General features: G+C 40.7%; 1 protein-coding gene across 2 annotated transcripts in view; it reads right to left on the reverse strand.

Moving 5' to 3' along the window:
* Positions 1–15302, reverse strand: part of fam184ab (family with sequence similarity 184 member Ab) — a 151905-nt gene that overhangs the window by 58615 nt on the left and 77988 nt on the right. For both annotated transcript variants that reach the window (XM_058379691.1, XM_058379690.1), the window contains exons 8-10: positions 8989–9150; positions 6725–6846; positions 85–235 (exon numbers count right to left, since the gene is read on the reverse strand). In XM_058379691.1, the coding sequence (XP_058235674.1) occupies positions 85–235; positions 6725–6846; positions 8989–9150 (435 nt within the window). The remainder of the gene's footprint in view (positions 1–84; positions 236–6724; positions 6847–8988; positions 9151–15302) is intronic.

The following is a 15302-nucleotide window of genomic DNA, read 5'->3' on the forward strand; positions in this document are numbered from 1 at the left end:
TTTTATCAGACAGTGGGAATAAATCTTGGATGCCTAGTGTGTGTGTGTGTGTGTGTGTGTGTGTGTAAGCCTCATGTCTTTCACCTGCTCCAGCAGATCCTCCACTTTCCTCTGCCAGCTCTCTCGTGCACTGCCCAGCTCCTGCTCTTTGGCCTGAGCAAGCTGTGTGAGTGCTGCCCTCTTGTCCTCCTCATGTTCCTCACGCAGCTCCTCGCGCAGCTTCTTACACTCCTGCCTACACACACACACACACACACACACACACACACACTATGTAATATAGTTACACATTTAGTGGCAGATTTGTTACATTTGTTAAAGAGTTTCGATTCTGAGGTACAGCTAAATCCAATAGCAGGTGTTATGAACTAAACACATTTATATCTAATATTTAACAATACTTCATAAGCCACACCTATATCATCACCATCATGAAAACCAGAATGGATACAGAACATTATGGACAACGTATATTATTACAGAGTTGAATAAGCCCTACTAATCGATAATTTGGCTTAAAAATGTGAAAGACCCATATTTTTTTCCTCTTCCAGTATTACTTTCCAAATTAAAAGTGTTTTCTAACAATTATTGGAAAGGTCACTGAAAGCTACAGAGGACACAGAAAGTCACTGGATATGTAAAGTTTAACAGTGATAAAAGCACAGACTATTTTTGTACATCAGTCAGCGAGACTCATACAATGATTATACACAGACCAGTCATAACATTATGACCACCTGCCTAATATCGTGTTGGTCCCTCTTTTGCTGCCAAAACAGCCCTGACCCGTCCTGCACTGTGTATTCTGACCCCTTTCTATCAGAACCAGCATTAACTTCTTCAGCAGTTTGAGCAACAGTAGCTCGATCGGATCACACGGTCCAGCCTTCACTCCCCACGTGCATCAATGAGCCTTGGCCGCTCATGACGCTGTCTCCGGTTCACCACTGTTCCTTCCTTGGACCACTTTTGATAGCTACTGACCACTGCAGACCGGGAACACCCCACAAGAGCTGCAGTTTTGGAGATGCTCTGATCCAGTGGTCTAGCCATCACAATCTGGCCCTTATGGTCAAACTCGCTCAAATCCTTACGCTTGTCCATTTTTCCTGCTTCTAACTTTGAGGACCAAATGTTCACTTGCTGCCTAATATATCCCACCCACTAACAGGTGCCATGATGACGAGTTAATCAGTCTTATTCACTTCACCTCTCACTGCTCATAATGTTATGGCTGTATAATATATATAATCAACACAGGAAGTGTCTTGTTGGAGCCAAATTAGCTAAATTTTTCCTTTGACTTGGACAGAATATCAGCCACAATCTACCTCTCAGTGCAGACTCATATTAAGCCACGCCCCCAATTTCTACACCTTCCTGAACTTTCTACAGTTAAATAAAACACACCTTCGGGACCTCATGCTGTCAGCACGCTACAACCTTTGGATTTCCTTTAATTGATTTAATTGGATTGATTAACAATCTGAAAGGGTGATACTGTGGATCTGCGTGAGCTTTTACTTCAGTAAATAAAGAGACAGAAAGCTGGGAGTTGAGAATGGAGAAAAATAAGCAGCACTGTGCATTTATTATAAAAGCCTCCGCCTGTTCCTGCACTATGGCTTCTGCAGCCGATCATTAAAGCCCGGTAATGGAGGCAGACGTGCCCTGGGAGCATAACAGCTCAGCCATGTGTCTACAGGTGAAATAAACATCCCTGAGGAGGTTAACTACCATGTGATGTAATAGCAGGACAAGCAGGGATTCTGGTTCTGTAATGCAGTCTGAAAATACCACCAAGCTACTTGATGTCCGGTTGAATCCCACCGCACCGTGGCAGTCGTTTAGAGCTGAAATGTTCTTAATTGCTAGTCGGCTGCAAACGGCGGGTTAAATGAGAGCACGGGCGCCTCGTCGGGGCTCTGAAAGCGCTGCAGTGGCGGTGTGTGGGTGTAGACGTGGTGACGAGGGAGGGAAGGTGCTTATCAGAGAGATTTCTCTCGGGGATACAAAAAGTCATTACTGCGGACTCCAGATCTCACGCTCACAACTGAGCAGGTTGTTTGTGTGCTAACTTAAAGAAACACAGCCTACACAGAGGACAGTCTGTCACGCAAAGGATTGAGTGGTTTCTAGTGCGTGATCAATATGAAATGTAAACACACCGGTTGATGTGCCAGGACCTAGACATATCTGTATTATTGATTAGTTCATATTTAGCTTGTGGATATTAATTTTTCTTCATAAAAGAAATTTGTTTCAACTATACACCGATCAGGCATAACATTATGAGCAGTGAGAGGTGAAGTGAATAAGACTGATGATCTCCTCATCATGGCACCTGTTAGTGGGTGGGATATATTAGAGGCAGCAAGTGTCTTCAAAGTTGATGTGTTAGAAGCAGGAAAAATGGACAAGCGTAAGGATTTGAGAGAGTTTGACGAATTGTTATGGCTAGACCACTGGATCAGAACATCTCCAAAACTGGAGTGTTCCCGGTCTGCAGTGGTCAGTATCTATCACAAGTATCCTTTAAGTCCTGTAAATATGGGGGCCTCGCAACATACAGGACTTAAAAGATCTACTGCTAACATCTTGGTGCCAGATACCACAGCACACCTTCAGAGTTCATGCCTCGACAGGTCAGGGCTGTTTCAGCAGCAAAACTGGGACCAACACAATATTAGGCAGGCAGTTATAATGTTATGCCTGATCAGGCATGCAATATGAATAGACAACGGAACGTTACTGTCTTTTGTGTTACTGGTCACTGCTACACAGCTGCTGCTTGTAATTTAATATAACACATGACGTTAAAAACCAGCACAACTTTTCGTACTGTGCTGAAACAGAAGTTCTTACTACTCATCTTTTTTGTTTGTTTACTTCTCCCTATTGGAAATGACAAACAAAAATACACTGATAAAATGATTATAAAATTTCAGGCAATAAAACCTGATTCAGAATGGATTTGACACGTACCACTAGATTCCATGCAGACATAATAGTGTAGTTTTCTTATCTGCCATAGTGACGTGAATATTTTTCCAGATTTCTATAATTCCCTAACCATCGGTCATGACAGACCAAAACAGATGTCTTTTTTAATCTGTCTTTTGTCTGAGCATCAATGAGAAAGCTCTATCCACTTAAAGCTGCTAACGTGACAAAATCGTCTGATCAATAATCTTGATTTCGGTATTGACCGAAAGAATCGTTCTTATCATTTGACTCATCATCGGACACCTTAATGAGACATTAAAAAAAAGACTTCAATTGTGTCCTGAGGAAAAGAAAAAGAAAAAAAGAAGCAAAGTCACTTGGAATAAAGCCAGGAATCATGCAGGATGGTGTTGAAGGGCAGGATTAGTCCCGTGCTTTAAGAGACATGTAGCGATTTCTCAGCAAATCCTGACTATAGTCTAATAAGTCTGTGGAGTCTTTGTAATGGATTTGGAGAGCTAATTCACAACTTCTGAATGGGTTCCTCATCAGTCGCGAGCTCTTAGCCGCCCTGCTGTAGCACTGGGTCATTGAGATTCAAAAGTTTATTCACTGGAAGGGTTCGAGGCTCGCACATCTCAATCCCATGCCACTCTTCAGCTCATTAGTGGCTCGTCGTCTGAGCGCCGCTTTGAGAAGAAGCCTTTATTATCGCCACATGTACATTACAGCACAGTGGAATACTTTTCTTCACATATCCAAGCTGAGGAAGGATGTCAAAACTCAGATGCAGTACCCTGGAGCAGAGAGGGTTAAGGGTCTTGCTCAGTTGCCCAACAGTGGCTGGAATCCCGACCTTCCAAGCAACAACCCTTAACCACTTGAGCCACCACTGCCCCATGCCTACTGACACATATGGTATAAAACTCCCCATACTCCCCGTATTACAGACACAGCAATATACCCATATATCAAGATGGTGGTGATGTCTGTACACTCCATCTGATTATTTCAGGATTAAAACCTGACACGTCAATAAAACCAGAACAGCTGTTATTCCTCAGTCCCAGTAGGTTTCACTCAGAACCCTGACACACGACACCCGAATATTATCGATCTACAAGACAAGACAGCTCTCTTGAGAGGTTTATAAATATCTGAACGTTCTCGTCTCAGGCACACGTTTAGTCTCGCTCGGGCGTAGCGGCTTGCTGTAAACTGCTCATGCCGCACCATAAAGCAAAACTATTATACGGGAAAGACTATTACACGCTTAAAATCTTCTGTGCTCATCCCCAAATACAGTAGATGTCACCCTGGGGTGAGGAAATGGCTAGCAGATTGCATATCTATCATGTTTTTCATTCACAGTTGCCCAAAGGATCAGAAGGGTCAGGAGGCTGTTAATATAACACTCACCAGCATTCATCCGTCAAACAGGGAAGGAAAAACACCAGAAAATCTTTCACTTATTCCACTGATATGGCAGAAGTACAGTTCTATTAATAAACGAAAAGGTGCTTTTAATTAGATAACTACTAGAACTAAAGTTATAATAACTCTATAGCTCTATAAGAATAACCATGATACAAGTCAGTTCCTTATTATCAGCTTTAAAACACTTGTTCTCTCTACACAGCATAAACTCCACACCAGGGTCAGAAATATAAGCTACTTTTTTATTAGTAGCCCCCTGGAGTTGATTTTCAGGGACATTTATTACCTGGATGAGGGCAGTTTTGTTTTCTGATGGTATAAAACACACAGCGTCGCTCATTTATGTTAATTTTTTATCACAGATGTATTATAGCTTATTAGAAACATCTTCCATAATATTTAATGTCTTTGGTTTTTGTGTTGTTAGAGTGCTTAATGGTGTGTCTGGGTCCGCAGCGCTGATTTTATACTTTTAATAAAGAAAAACAAAATAAAACGCCGCACATTAACATCACTCACGGCAGTGTGAGTCACAGAACGCAGACGGACGTGTAGAGATAAATAAATAAATAAATAAATAAATAAATAAATAAATAAATAAATAAATAAATATCAGGAACCAGATGTTCCTTAAAATAATAAAATAAAATAATGCTAATAAAAAAATAAACTAACTAACTAAATAAATAAATAAACAAACAATAATAATAATAATAATAATAATAATAATAACAATAACAAAAAGAAAAAAGAACTATGGAACTTTTTTGCCCTTACATTTTAAATATCTGGGGTATTTTCTTCTTACCTGTTGGCATTTTTGCCCCCGAGCCCCTGCTACTCTCTGATATTTCCCCCTGATATTTCCTTCATATATTTGCAAAATTTCCTCCTAACACATTTTTTAGGCTGATGGTGTCCTGAGTCTGTGACCTCTTGAACCGGTGTTGATGTATTCGTTAATAGACTTCAAAGCACTTTTGTACGTCACTCGGGATAAGAGAGTGTGCAAAATGCCAGAAATTTAAATGTGAAAGTAAATGTTAAATAAATAACGATTACACATATTTCTTTTGTTAAAAAATAAATAAATTGATTGACTGATCAGGCATAACATTATAACCACCTGCCTAATATTGTGTTGGTCCTACTTTTGCTGCCAAAACAACCTTGACCCATTGAGGTAGATAGATAGATAGATAGATAGATAGATAGATAGATAGATAGATAGATAGATAGATAGATAGATAGATAGATAGATAGATAGATAGATAGATAGATAGATAGATAGATAGATAGATAGATAGATAGACTGGGAACACCCCACAAGAGCTGCAGTGTTGGAGATGCTCTGATCCAGTGGTCTAGACATCACAATTTGGCCCTTCATCAAACTCGCTCAAATCCTTACGCTTGTCCATTTTTCCTGCTTCTAACATCAACTTTGAGGACAAAATGTTCACTTGCTGCCTCTAATATATCCCACCCACTAACAGGAGCCATGATGAGATCATCAGTCTTATTCACTTCACCTCTCACTGCTCATAATGTTATGCCTGATCTGGGTATGTCTGTTTATTATTATCCTTAAATCATGCACAGCTTCTGCTGTACAAGTCCCGGGGTATTTTCTGTTACTATAGAAACAGTAATGTATTAGGATGAGCGCATTAGCATAAACCTGTTGCTTGTGTTACAGCTGGAACTACTGTCCACATGCACATTCCACCATGCAGTGGTTTATATTTATATGCATTTGGTTCATACATCAAGCACCTCGACTCTAAACTGAGGACACGGTGATGCTGTTGTTTAGGAGCATCAGGGCAAACGAGCTCGAACGACGCTAGACGAACTTTCAGGAATCACGGATGCAAAAGGAAACAGTGAGTACACAAAGTGTTAAGTTATATAACACTGATAACAATTAGCATTTAAACACCAGAGAAAATGAAGACGAGGTGCTGAAATGTTACGCAAACAAACACCACGCTTCGTCAGCACAGACTTTATACAGAGAAGATAAAGACATAAAGTCGTCCCTCTGTAGGATTCAAGCACTCGCTTATGCTCTTTTTAATTCACTTAATTATACTGTCAGTTAAATTCTAAATTAAACTTCCAATTAAATTATGTTAGTTACCACTTTTTAAATTGGACTGGGCGAACAGCCGCTGATCTGGAGAACGAATTTATCTTTTATTCATCTCAGTCATGTGAAACTACATGTTGTAAATAAAGCGAGCAAGGACTTACTGTTTCAAAGTTGTAAAGCAGGAACCCTACTGAGAGAACACACACACACACACACACACACAAACAACACGCAGCCACCTACCTGAGTGTTTCGGTCCATTTCAACTCCAGCTCCAGGGCCATTTTGTCCATTTTGAGTTTCTCGTCCTCTTTAGTGGAGATGAGTTTGGCATCGTGTTTTTGCTTCTGAGATTCCATCTCTCCCTGTTGAGAGCAATATAGAGCGAAGGAATGATGAGGAACTGAACATAAAGGCTCAAATTTACACACACACACACACAAAAATTTCACTCTTTTAGTTTTTCTTATAATAAAACCAATAAAAGTATGCCATTTTTTGTGAAGATTGGACGATTATGAGGATATTTGGTCTTTCTTGGTCTTCACGAACAGCAACATGTCTTCAGGCACACACACACACACACACACACACACACACACAGATGCTCAAGCAGACAGGCAGGCAGACAAACAAAGTCAGACTGACATACAAACAGATGTACACACACAGATACACAGACAGAAAGACAGACAGACTTTTGCCTCGTTTATTTTTTCACATGAAAAACACTAGGCACTTGTGATGACATTTTATCGGTTTAATTCCTCACAAAGGGTTAAATGAATGTATATACACTGACCAGGCATAACATTATGACCACCCATGTATTACTGTGTTGGTCCCCCTTTTGCTACTGAAACACCCTGACCCATCATGCACTGTGTATTCTGACACCTTTCTATCAGAACCAGCATTAACTTCTTCAGCAATTTGAGCAACAGTAACTCCTCTGTTGGATCAGATCACACGGGCCAGCCTTCTCTCCCCATGTGCATCTTTAGCCTTGGCCGCCCATGACCCTGTCACCGGTTCACCACTGTTCCTTCCTTGGACCACTTTTGATAGATACTGACCACTGCAGACCGGGAACACCCCACAAGAGCTGCAGTTTTGGTGATGCTCTGATCCAGTCGTCTAGCCATCATAACTTTGAGGTCACAATTAAAATCACTCAATAAAGCTGTAAAACACAGTATTTCTTTAGTGAGGACCAGATGTCATGATCGTGAAGACATTTGATCTTTTTAGGTCATCACAAAGGGCAGAAAACACCAATCAGCCATAACATTAAAACTACTGACAGGTGAAGTGAATGTTAATCATCTCAATACAGTGGCACCTGTCAAGGGGTGAGATATTACAGTGAGTGAACAGTTGGATCTTCAGGTTGATGTGCTGGAAGCTGAGGGAGGTAGTGTGATGCTCTGGGCAACTTCGGTTCCTGGTATACACGTGAAGGTTACTTTGACACCAAACATCTATCTGAACATTGCTGCAGACCAAGCACACTGCTTCATGGGAAAAGTATTGGCCTTCTTTCAGCAGGACAATGTTCTCTGAGACATAACGAAAACTGGACAGGAATGGTTTGAGGAACATGACAAAGAGTTGACTTGGCCTCCAAAAATTCCTTGAATCCAAGTGAGCATCTGTGGGATGTGCTGAACAAACAAGTCTGATCCATGGAGGCTCCACCTCAAAGTCTACACAACTTTAAGGATCTGCTGCTAACGTTGTAGTGCCAGATACCACAGCACACGTTCAGAGAGCTTGTGGAGTCCATGCCTCGATGGGTCAAGAACTGCTTTGGCAGCAAAAGGAAGACCTACGTAATAATATATTAATGTCTGACCGGTGTATACACACACACACACACACACACACACACAAGGTCAGAGTGAGAGCATGTTCTTCCAGTCAAGGGAATGAACCGTTTCTTGCTCTAATGAAGTGTCAGTATCACTGCTCCTCACCAGCGCCCAAAACGCTGAGTTCCATAATTCATCACAGCACCTGTCATACGTCACACTCCACTGATCTCATTACAGATGTCATCAGCATCACTATTCACTGGAAATGAGGACATGACTGACAGCCAGACTACACTTCAGAGCAGATATTAACACACCCCGCCCTTAACCTGGGCCGTGAATGACATTGCCTCTGTTAAGGTAAAAAAAAAAGTTACTTGGTAATTTTAAAGTAATTCTTTTTTCAATATAGCAGTCTATTTAATAGCTTCCTATATTATCCATAATGCATTCCGTCTTCCTGCTGACGCTGCTGCAGCAGAGCTTTAGTCCTTGAGCTTGTTCAGCTCTCTCTCTCACCTCATCGTCTATACGCTCTACTCAAACAGCCTTGACTTCCAAAGTTTAATGCTAACACCCGTCAATGGCGTAACACCCGAGTCGGCGTCTCGTGGATCGCTGAGTACAACCGTGTCCCACAGCTGCATTGCTGAGTTTCTGTTCAATTGTCTAGAAAATGATGAGAAATCTGACCTGAAGTGCTGCGAGGAGATTGGTGGTCTCTCTCAGTCTGGCCCGTGTGGCATCTAACTCTTCCAGAAGCTTCTCCTGAGCCTCCTTCAGGCTGGAGATGTGTCCCTTAGCTGAGCCCAAGCTCTGCTCTCCTTCTTTCACCATCTCCTGAAGTTGGCTCACCTAGAAGAGAGAGAGAAATAGAGAGAGAGAGCTTAATGATCCACAGTATAGTCAAAGTGCAAAAGTCTTCACACCCTTTGGACACCTATGATTTTGTCATTTATTGTACAAAGGACCTTTGCATTTATCCACTTCAAATTTACACGCGTCTTTTGACTTCTGAGTGTGTATTCATAAGCATATACACATGTCTATTAAAAATAAACTACACTGAAAAGGATAATATTAACTCAGAATACAAATTTTATAAAAGATTTTGTAAAAATAAATCAAGTTCTGCGTACAACTGCTGCAAAAACCACGCACAAGAGGCTGCCTTAGCAATTGTGGTGAAGTGTTCAGGAGCGACATTTGAATGGACAGAGCCACAGCACAAACCTTTAAACATCTCTGTCAGTGCAGCTGCTTCGATAATACACAGATGAACAGTGTATAAAAACCACAACTAATCATCCCTGACTGCAAGACTTCACAACACGCTCTCTGACTAACGATAAGGAAGGTAAGAGAGAAGCCAGCGGTCACGAGAATAGAGCTGCAGGAAGACCTGAAAGCAGCAGGAACAAGTCGCAACAATAAGCAATGATGTTTTGTCTGTTCTTGTTTGTTTTCTTCCATTGTGTTGATTGTGTCTATTTTTCGTTCCCTTATGATGTTTTTGTCTGTTTTTTTTTGTTCACTCATGATGTTTTTTTCTGTTCTTTGTTTTTTTCCACAATGTTTTTGTCTGTTCTTTGTTCCCTTGGTGCGTTTTGTCTGTTATTTGTTTCCTCATGATGTTTTATATGTTCTTTTTCTTCCTTATGATGTTTTTGTCTGTTCTTTTTCCCCTCATGATGATTTTGTTTCTTCTTTGTTCCTTTGGGACATATTTTGTTTCCTCATAATGTTGTCTGTTTTTGTTCCTTCATGATGTTTTTGTCTGTTCTTTGTTTCCTCATGATGTTTTTGTTTCTTCTTTTTACCTTGTGATGTTTTTGTCTTTTCTTTTTTACCTTGTGATGTTTTTGTTTGTTCTTTTTACCTTGTGATGTTTTTGTTTATTCTTTGCTCCCTCATGATGTTTTTATCCGTTCTTTGTTCCCTTGTGATGTTTTTATCTGTTCTTTGTTCCCTGTTTAAGCATTATCCAAAGCATTATCCAAAGATCTTGAGTGTGTCCTTTACAACCTCAGTATAAAAGTCAATTGCTTTCCATTTATATTTGGACTACGGTGGACTATGTTGTGCCCAAGCTGTCTTTGTGCACATAACAAACTGTCTCTTTGATTAGACCCTGGCTCTTAATCTCCCGATTCTTTAGTCTTCTTACTTCTGGTGAATCTGCAGTGCTTTGATCATTCAGAAAGGTTTACAACAGGACCCAGAGATGGCAGCATACAGATATGGGTCTACTTCTCTGCCATCATTACTGGGGCATCACATGTCATCAGAGGACACATGAACCGAGTCATAGTAATGTAATATCATTAGCCATGAAACTGAACCTGGGGAGAAAACAGACCTTTTAACCAGACAGTGATCCCAAACGTACAGATAAAAGAACTCAAGAATGCCTTGCATGGCCAAGCATCCTGACTTACTCCTATTTATTTCACGGAGAAGTCTGAAATTGAGGAATGTGCCAAAGTTGAACAACAATGCTACTGGGTTAGGGTTAGTTTTTACTGTACTTTTTATGTTAAATACTTTTTACCGTAGACGTCTTGAAGTTGTAATTACAAACAACCAAAAAGTATTATTTCCTCTAATTTTCCCTATGTACAAACCTAAAAAGTATATAAATGCACTGGACTTGTATTAAAATACAACAACAACAAACACGAAGCTGTCATGTTAAGGTATCATTCTCCAAAAACGACTGATACAAACTTTTGTGCTCAACATCACGGTGTCAGTTTAACCTCATTAGCCCTGCAGATGTTTTACACCTGGCTCCACTATTCCTATCAGGCTCTGATAATGAATAGAAGGGAGGAACGATGACACAATAGCGTTAAACGAGGAGCCGGAGAACAATAAGGACTCGATGCCAAAGTGGAGTCCTTGCCCTGGAGCGGTGCTGGGACTTTGTGCGACACACAGCCAGCTCTGAGAGCAGAGAACCCATTAAAACGGCAAGAGTAATGAGACGCAAAACACACAGCTCTGAAATTAATCACTCTGAAATGGGCCCAGCTCGTCCGCCCACCGGAGAGCTGCAGATCTACGGAGCTAGACTCTGAGAACAGAAGCGCCAATGAACACAAGGAGCACAGCCAACTCGGATTCACACAGCCGGGGTTTAGTAGTCGAGTGAATATTAAGGGTAAATTCAAGCCTGTATTTCTTGACATCGTCACACTCCTAATGATATTTCCGTAGTATGTGTTAGAATGAAAGCTGTGTTCGGATGATAATTCGGAGCGATAATGAAACGAGGAAGACAAAGCGACAGTTAGTTAGATGTCCTGAAAATGAAAGAAATGACGATAAATTACCGAAGCTTTCGGACACATGGAAGTGAATTATTATGAGTGTCACCCACATAGATATTTCTGTCAAAAGATAACAGCACTGTCACACGCATCACTGAACTAGAGCAAAGAAAATAAACTCTTTGACCGATTATTTCTACACATTTATTTACTTATTTATTTGTCCTGAAAGGAAACCGTAGCGATTCTCAAATCTGATTGGTCGGAAGATTAATTTTAATACGTAAACAAATTAGATTGGAGTTTGTTCCTTTAGTTGGCAGTACCATTAAAATTGTTACAAAAGAATGGAAAATTGTAGTCAATGGCATAGTGCAAAATCAAACAAAATTAAACAAAACAATATAATTAAAAATAAAATAAAATTAAATTAAAAATAAATAATAACAATAAAAATAATAAATAATAATATTTAATTAGTATTAATATATTAATAGTATATAAATATATATAAATATATATAAATATATTAATAATAATAACAATAACAATAACAATAACAATAATAATAAAATAATAATGTGGATAGAGTCTAAATTATTATTATTTATTATTATTTATTATAATTATTATTCAGCTTTATTATTTTTCTTTTTTACACTGTTTTTAACCAAATAGGCTATTAAGCTTATTTCTAAGGTAAAGTTCTTCCAAAACAAATCTACGCTTAAAATCAGTCAGTATGTCTAGAAATATTGACAAATCATATAAATAATTTTTCTCTATTCAAGATACCTTCACTTGTCAAGATCTCATTCACTGCAGTGTTGAAAGACATAACATTGTGCAAACTTGCTAGCCAAATTGTGTAGGATATCTGTAACATGTGGAAGAGTGATACAGCTTCTGTAATGGTCTTTATGGGACAGGTTAATACTACATGACAGAATGATGAGGAAACCTGTGCTGAGCATCTATAACGATGAGTGATGAGGCTGTGAATCACTAAATGAGTTTCATGTAAGGCTGTACAATAAATCACGGCAAAACCACAAGCTTGATTCATTCCTCGGTGCAACTGAATTCCAGAGCAACGTCATAAAACTATTCCTATTTCACTGTTTTTTACTGGAACCAGTGATCATGTACTGGTGTACAGATACGAAGCTCAAAGAGTCTACAGTGTGACAAAAAACAAATTTGTTCAAGGAAGGCTTTCCACTAGATGATGGAGCGTGCCTGTGGGAAATTGTGAAAAAGAGCGTTAGTGAGATCAGACACTGATGTCTGGGGTTCAGTTGGTGTTCCAGTTCATCCTAAAGATGTTCAGTGGGGTTGAGTCAGAGTCAGGGCTCAGTGCAGGACACTCGAGTTCTTCTACTCCAACCTTAACCTCCACATCATGTCTTCATGGAGCTCTGTGCTTTGTGCACTGGGACATTGTCATGCTGGAACTGGTTTTGGGCTTCATAGTTCCAGTGACACAATTGAAGCCATTATAGACAGACAGAAATATCAGTCTGGGATAGAAAGTAAGATTACTGCGCTCACTTGTCATCTCGATCTTCCTCGTGTGAATCATGGACCTCAGAACTACCGAGAAAAATACAGAGCATGGAAATAAGATGCTACAGAAGACTCATGGGCATCTCTTACGCCCAGCACATTACAAACCAGGAAGTCTGCCAGATGATTAACCAAGTCATCTGTCCTCATGATGACCTGCTCACTATGGTGAGGCAAAGTGAAAACTGAGATGAGATGGTCAGATCACTAGATGGTCAAGCCTCGCAAAGGTCATCCTGCAAGGCACTGTGCAAGGAGGCAGAAAAGAGAGACAGAAAAAAAAGATGGGGGGATAACATCCAGAAGTGGACTCATTTAAAACAGTGAGAGCTGCCGAGGACAGAGAGAGATGCAGAAGTGCTGGTAAATACATCATCTGTGGTGCCCCAATGACCCTCCAGGGTTATAGGATAGGAGAGGACAGGACAGGATAAGATAGGATAGGATTAGAGAGGAGAGGAGAGGAGAGGAGAGGAAAAACTGGAGAGGATAGGAGACAAAAGGAGAGGAGAGGATAAGAGAGAGAAGGACAGGATTGGATAAGATAGAATAGGATAGGATAGGATGGGGGAGAGAGATACACTATATTGCCAAAAGTATTCGCTCACCTGCCTTGACTCACATATGAACTTAAGTGACATCCCATTCCTAATCCATAGGGTTCAATATGATGTCGGTCCGCCCTTTGCAGCTATAACAGCTTCAACTCTTCTGGGAAGGCTGTCCACAAGGTTTAGGAGTGTGTTTATGGGAATTTTTGACCATTCTTCCAGAAGCATTTGTGAGGTCACACACTGACGTTGGACGAGAAGGCCTGGCTCTCAGTCTCCGCTCTAATTCATCCCAAAGGTGTTCTATCGGGTTGAGGTCAGGACTCTGTGCAGGCCAGTCAAGTTCATCCACACCAGACTCTGTCATCCATGTCTTTATGGACCTTGCTTTGTGCACTGGTGCACAGTCATGTTGGAAGAGGAAGGGGCCAGCTCCAAACTGTTCCCACAAAGTTGGGAGCATGGAATTGTCCAAAATGTCTTGGTATGCTGAAGCATTCAGAGTTCCTTTCACTGGAACTAAGGGGCCAAGCCCAGCTCCTGAAAAACAACCCCACACCATAATCCCCCCTCCACCAAACTTTACACTTGGCACAATGCAGTCAGACAAGTACCGTTCTCCTGGCAACCGCCAAACCCAGACTCGTCCATCAGATTGCCAGATGGAGAAGCGCGATTCGTCACTCCAGAGAACGCGTCTCCACTGCTCTAGAGTCCAGTGGCGGCGTGCTTTACACCACTGCATCCGACGCTTTGCATTGCACTTGGTGATGTATGGCTTGGATGCAGCTGCTCGGCCATGGAAACCCATTCCATGAAGCTCTCTGCACACTGTTCTTGAGCTAATCTGAAGGCCACATGAAGTTTGGAGGTCTGTAGCGATTGACTCTGCAGAAAGTTGGCGACCTCTTCGCACTATGCGCCTCAGCATCCGCTGACCCCGCTCCGTCAGTTTACGTGGCCTACCACTTCGTGGCTGAGTTGCTGTCGTTCCCAAACACTTCCACGTTCTTATAATACAGCTGACAGTTGACTGTGGAATATTTAGGAGTGAGGAAATTTCACGACTGGATTTGTTGCACAGGTGGCATCCTATCACAGTTCCACGCTGGAATTCACTGAGCTCCTGAGAGCGACCCATTCTTTCACAAATGTTTGTAAAAACAGTCTGCATGCCTAGGTGCTTGATTTTATACACCTGTGGCCATGGAAGTGATTGGAACACCTGATTCTGTTTATTTGGATTGGTGAGCGAATACTTTTGGCAATATAGTGTAGATAGATAGATAGATAGATAGATAGATAGATAGATAGATAGATAGATAGATAGATAGATAGATAGATAGATAGATAGATAGATAGATAGATAGATAGATAGATAGATAGATAGATAGATAGATAGATAGATAGATAGATAGATAGATAGATACTTTATTCATTCATATAAATTCACAAGAGAGGATAGGACAGGAGAGGATAGGAGAGAATAGGACAGGACAACACAGGCCAGGAGAGAATAGGACAAGACAAGATAGGATAGGATAGAAGAGGATAGGATAGTTCCAGTGACGATAAATTGTTAAGCTACGGATTAAAAAGACATTCTATAAAACTGTGT

The sequence above is a fragment of the Hemibagrus wyckioides genome, linkage group LG25 (assembly GCF_019097595.1).
Source record: "Hemibagrus wyckioides isolate EC202008001 linkage group LG25, SWU_Hwy_1.0, whole genome shotgun sequence".
In the NCBI taxonomy this organism is placed as follows: Eukaryota; Metazoa; Chordata; class Actinopteri; order Siluriformes; family Bagridae; genus Hemibagrus; species Hemibagrus wyckioides.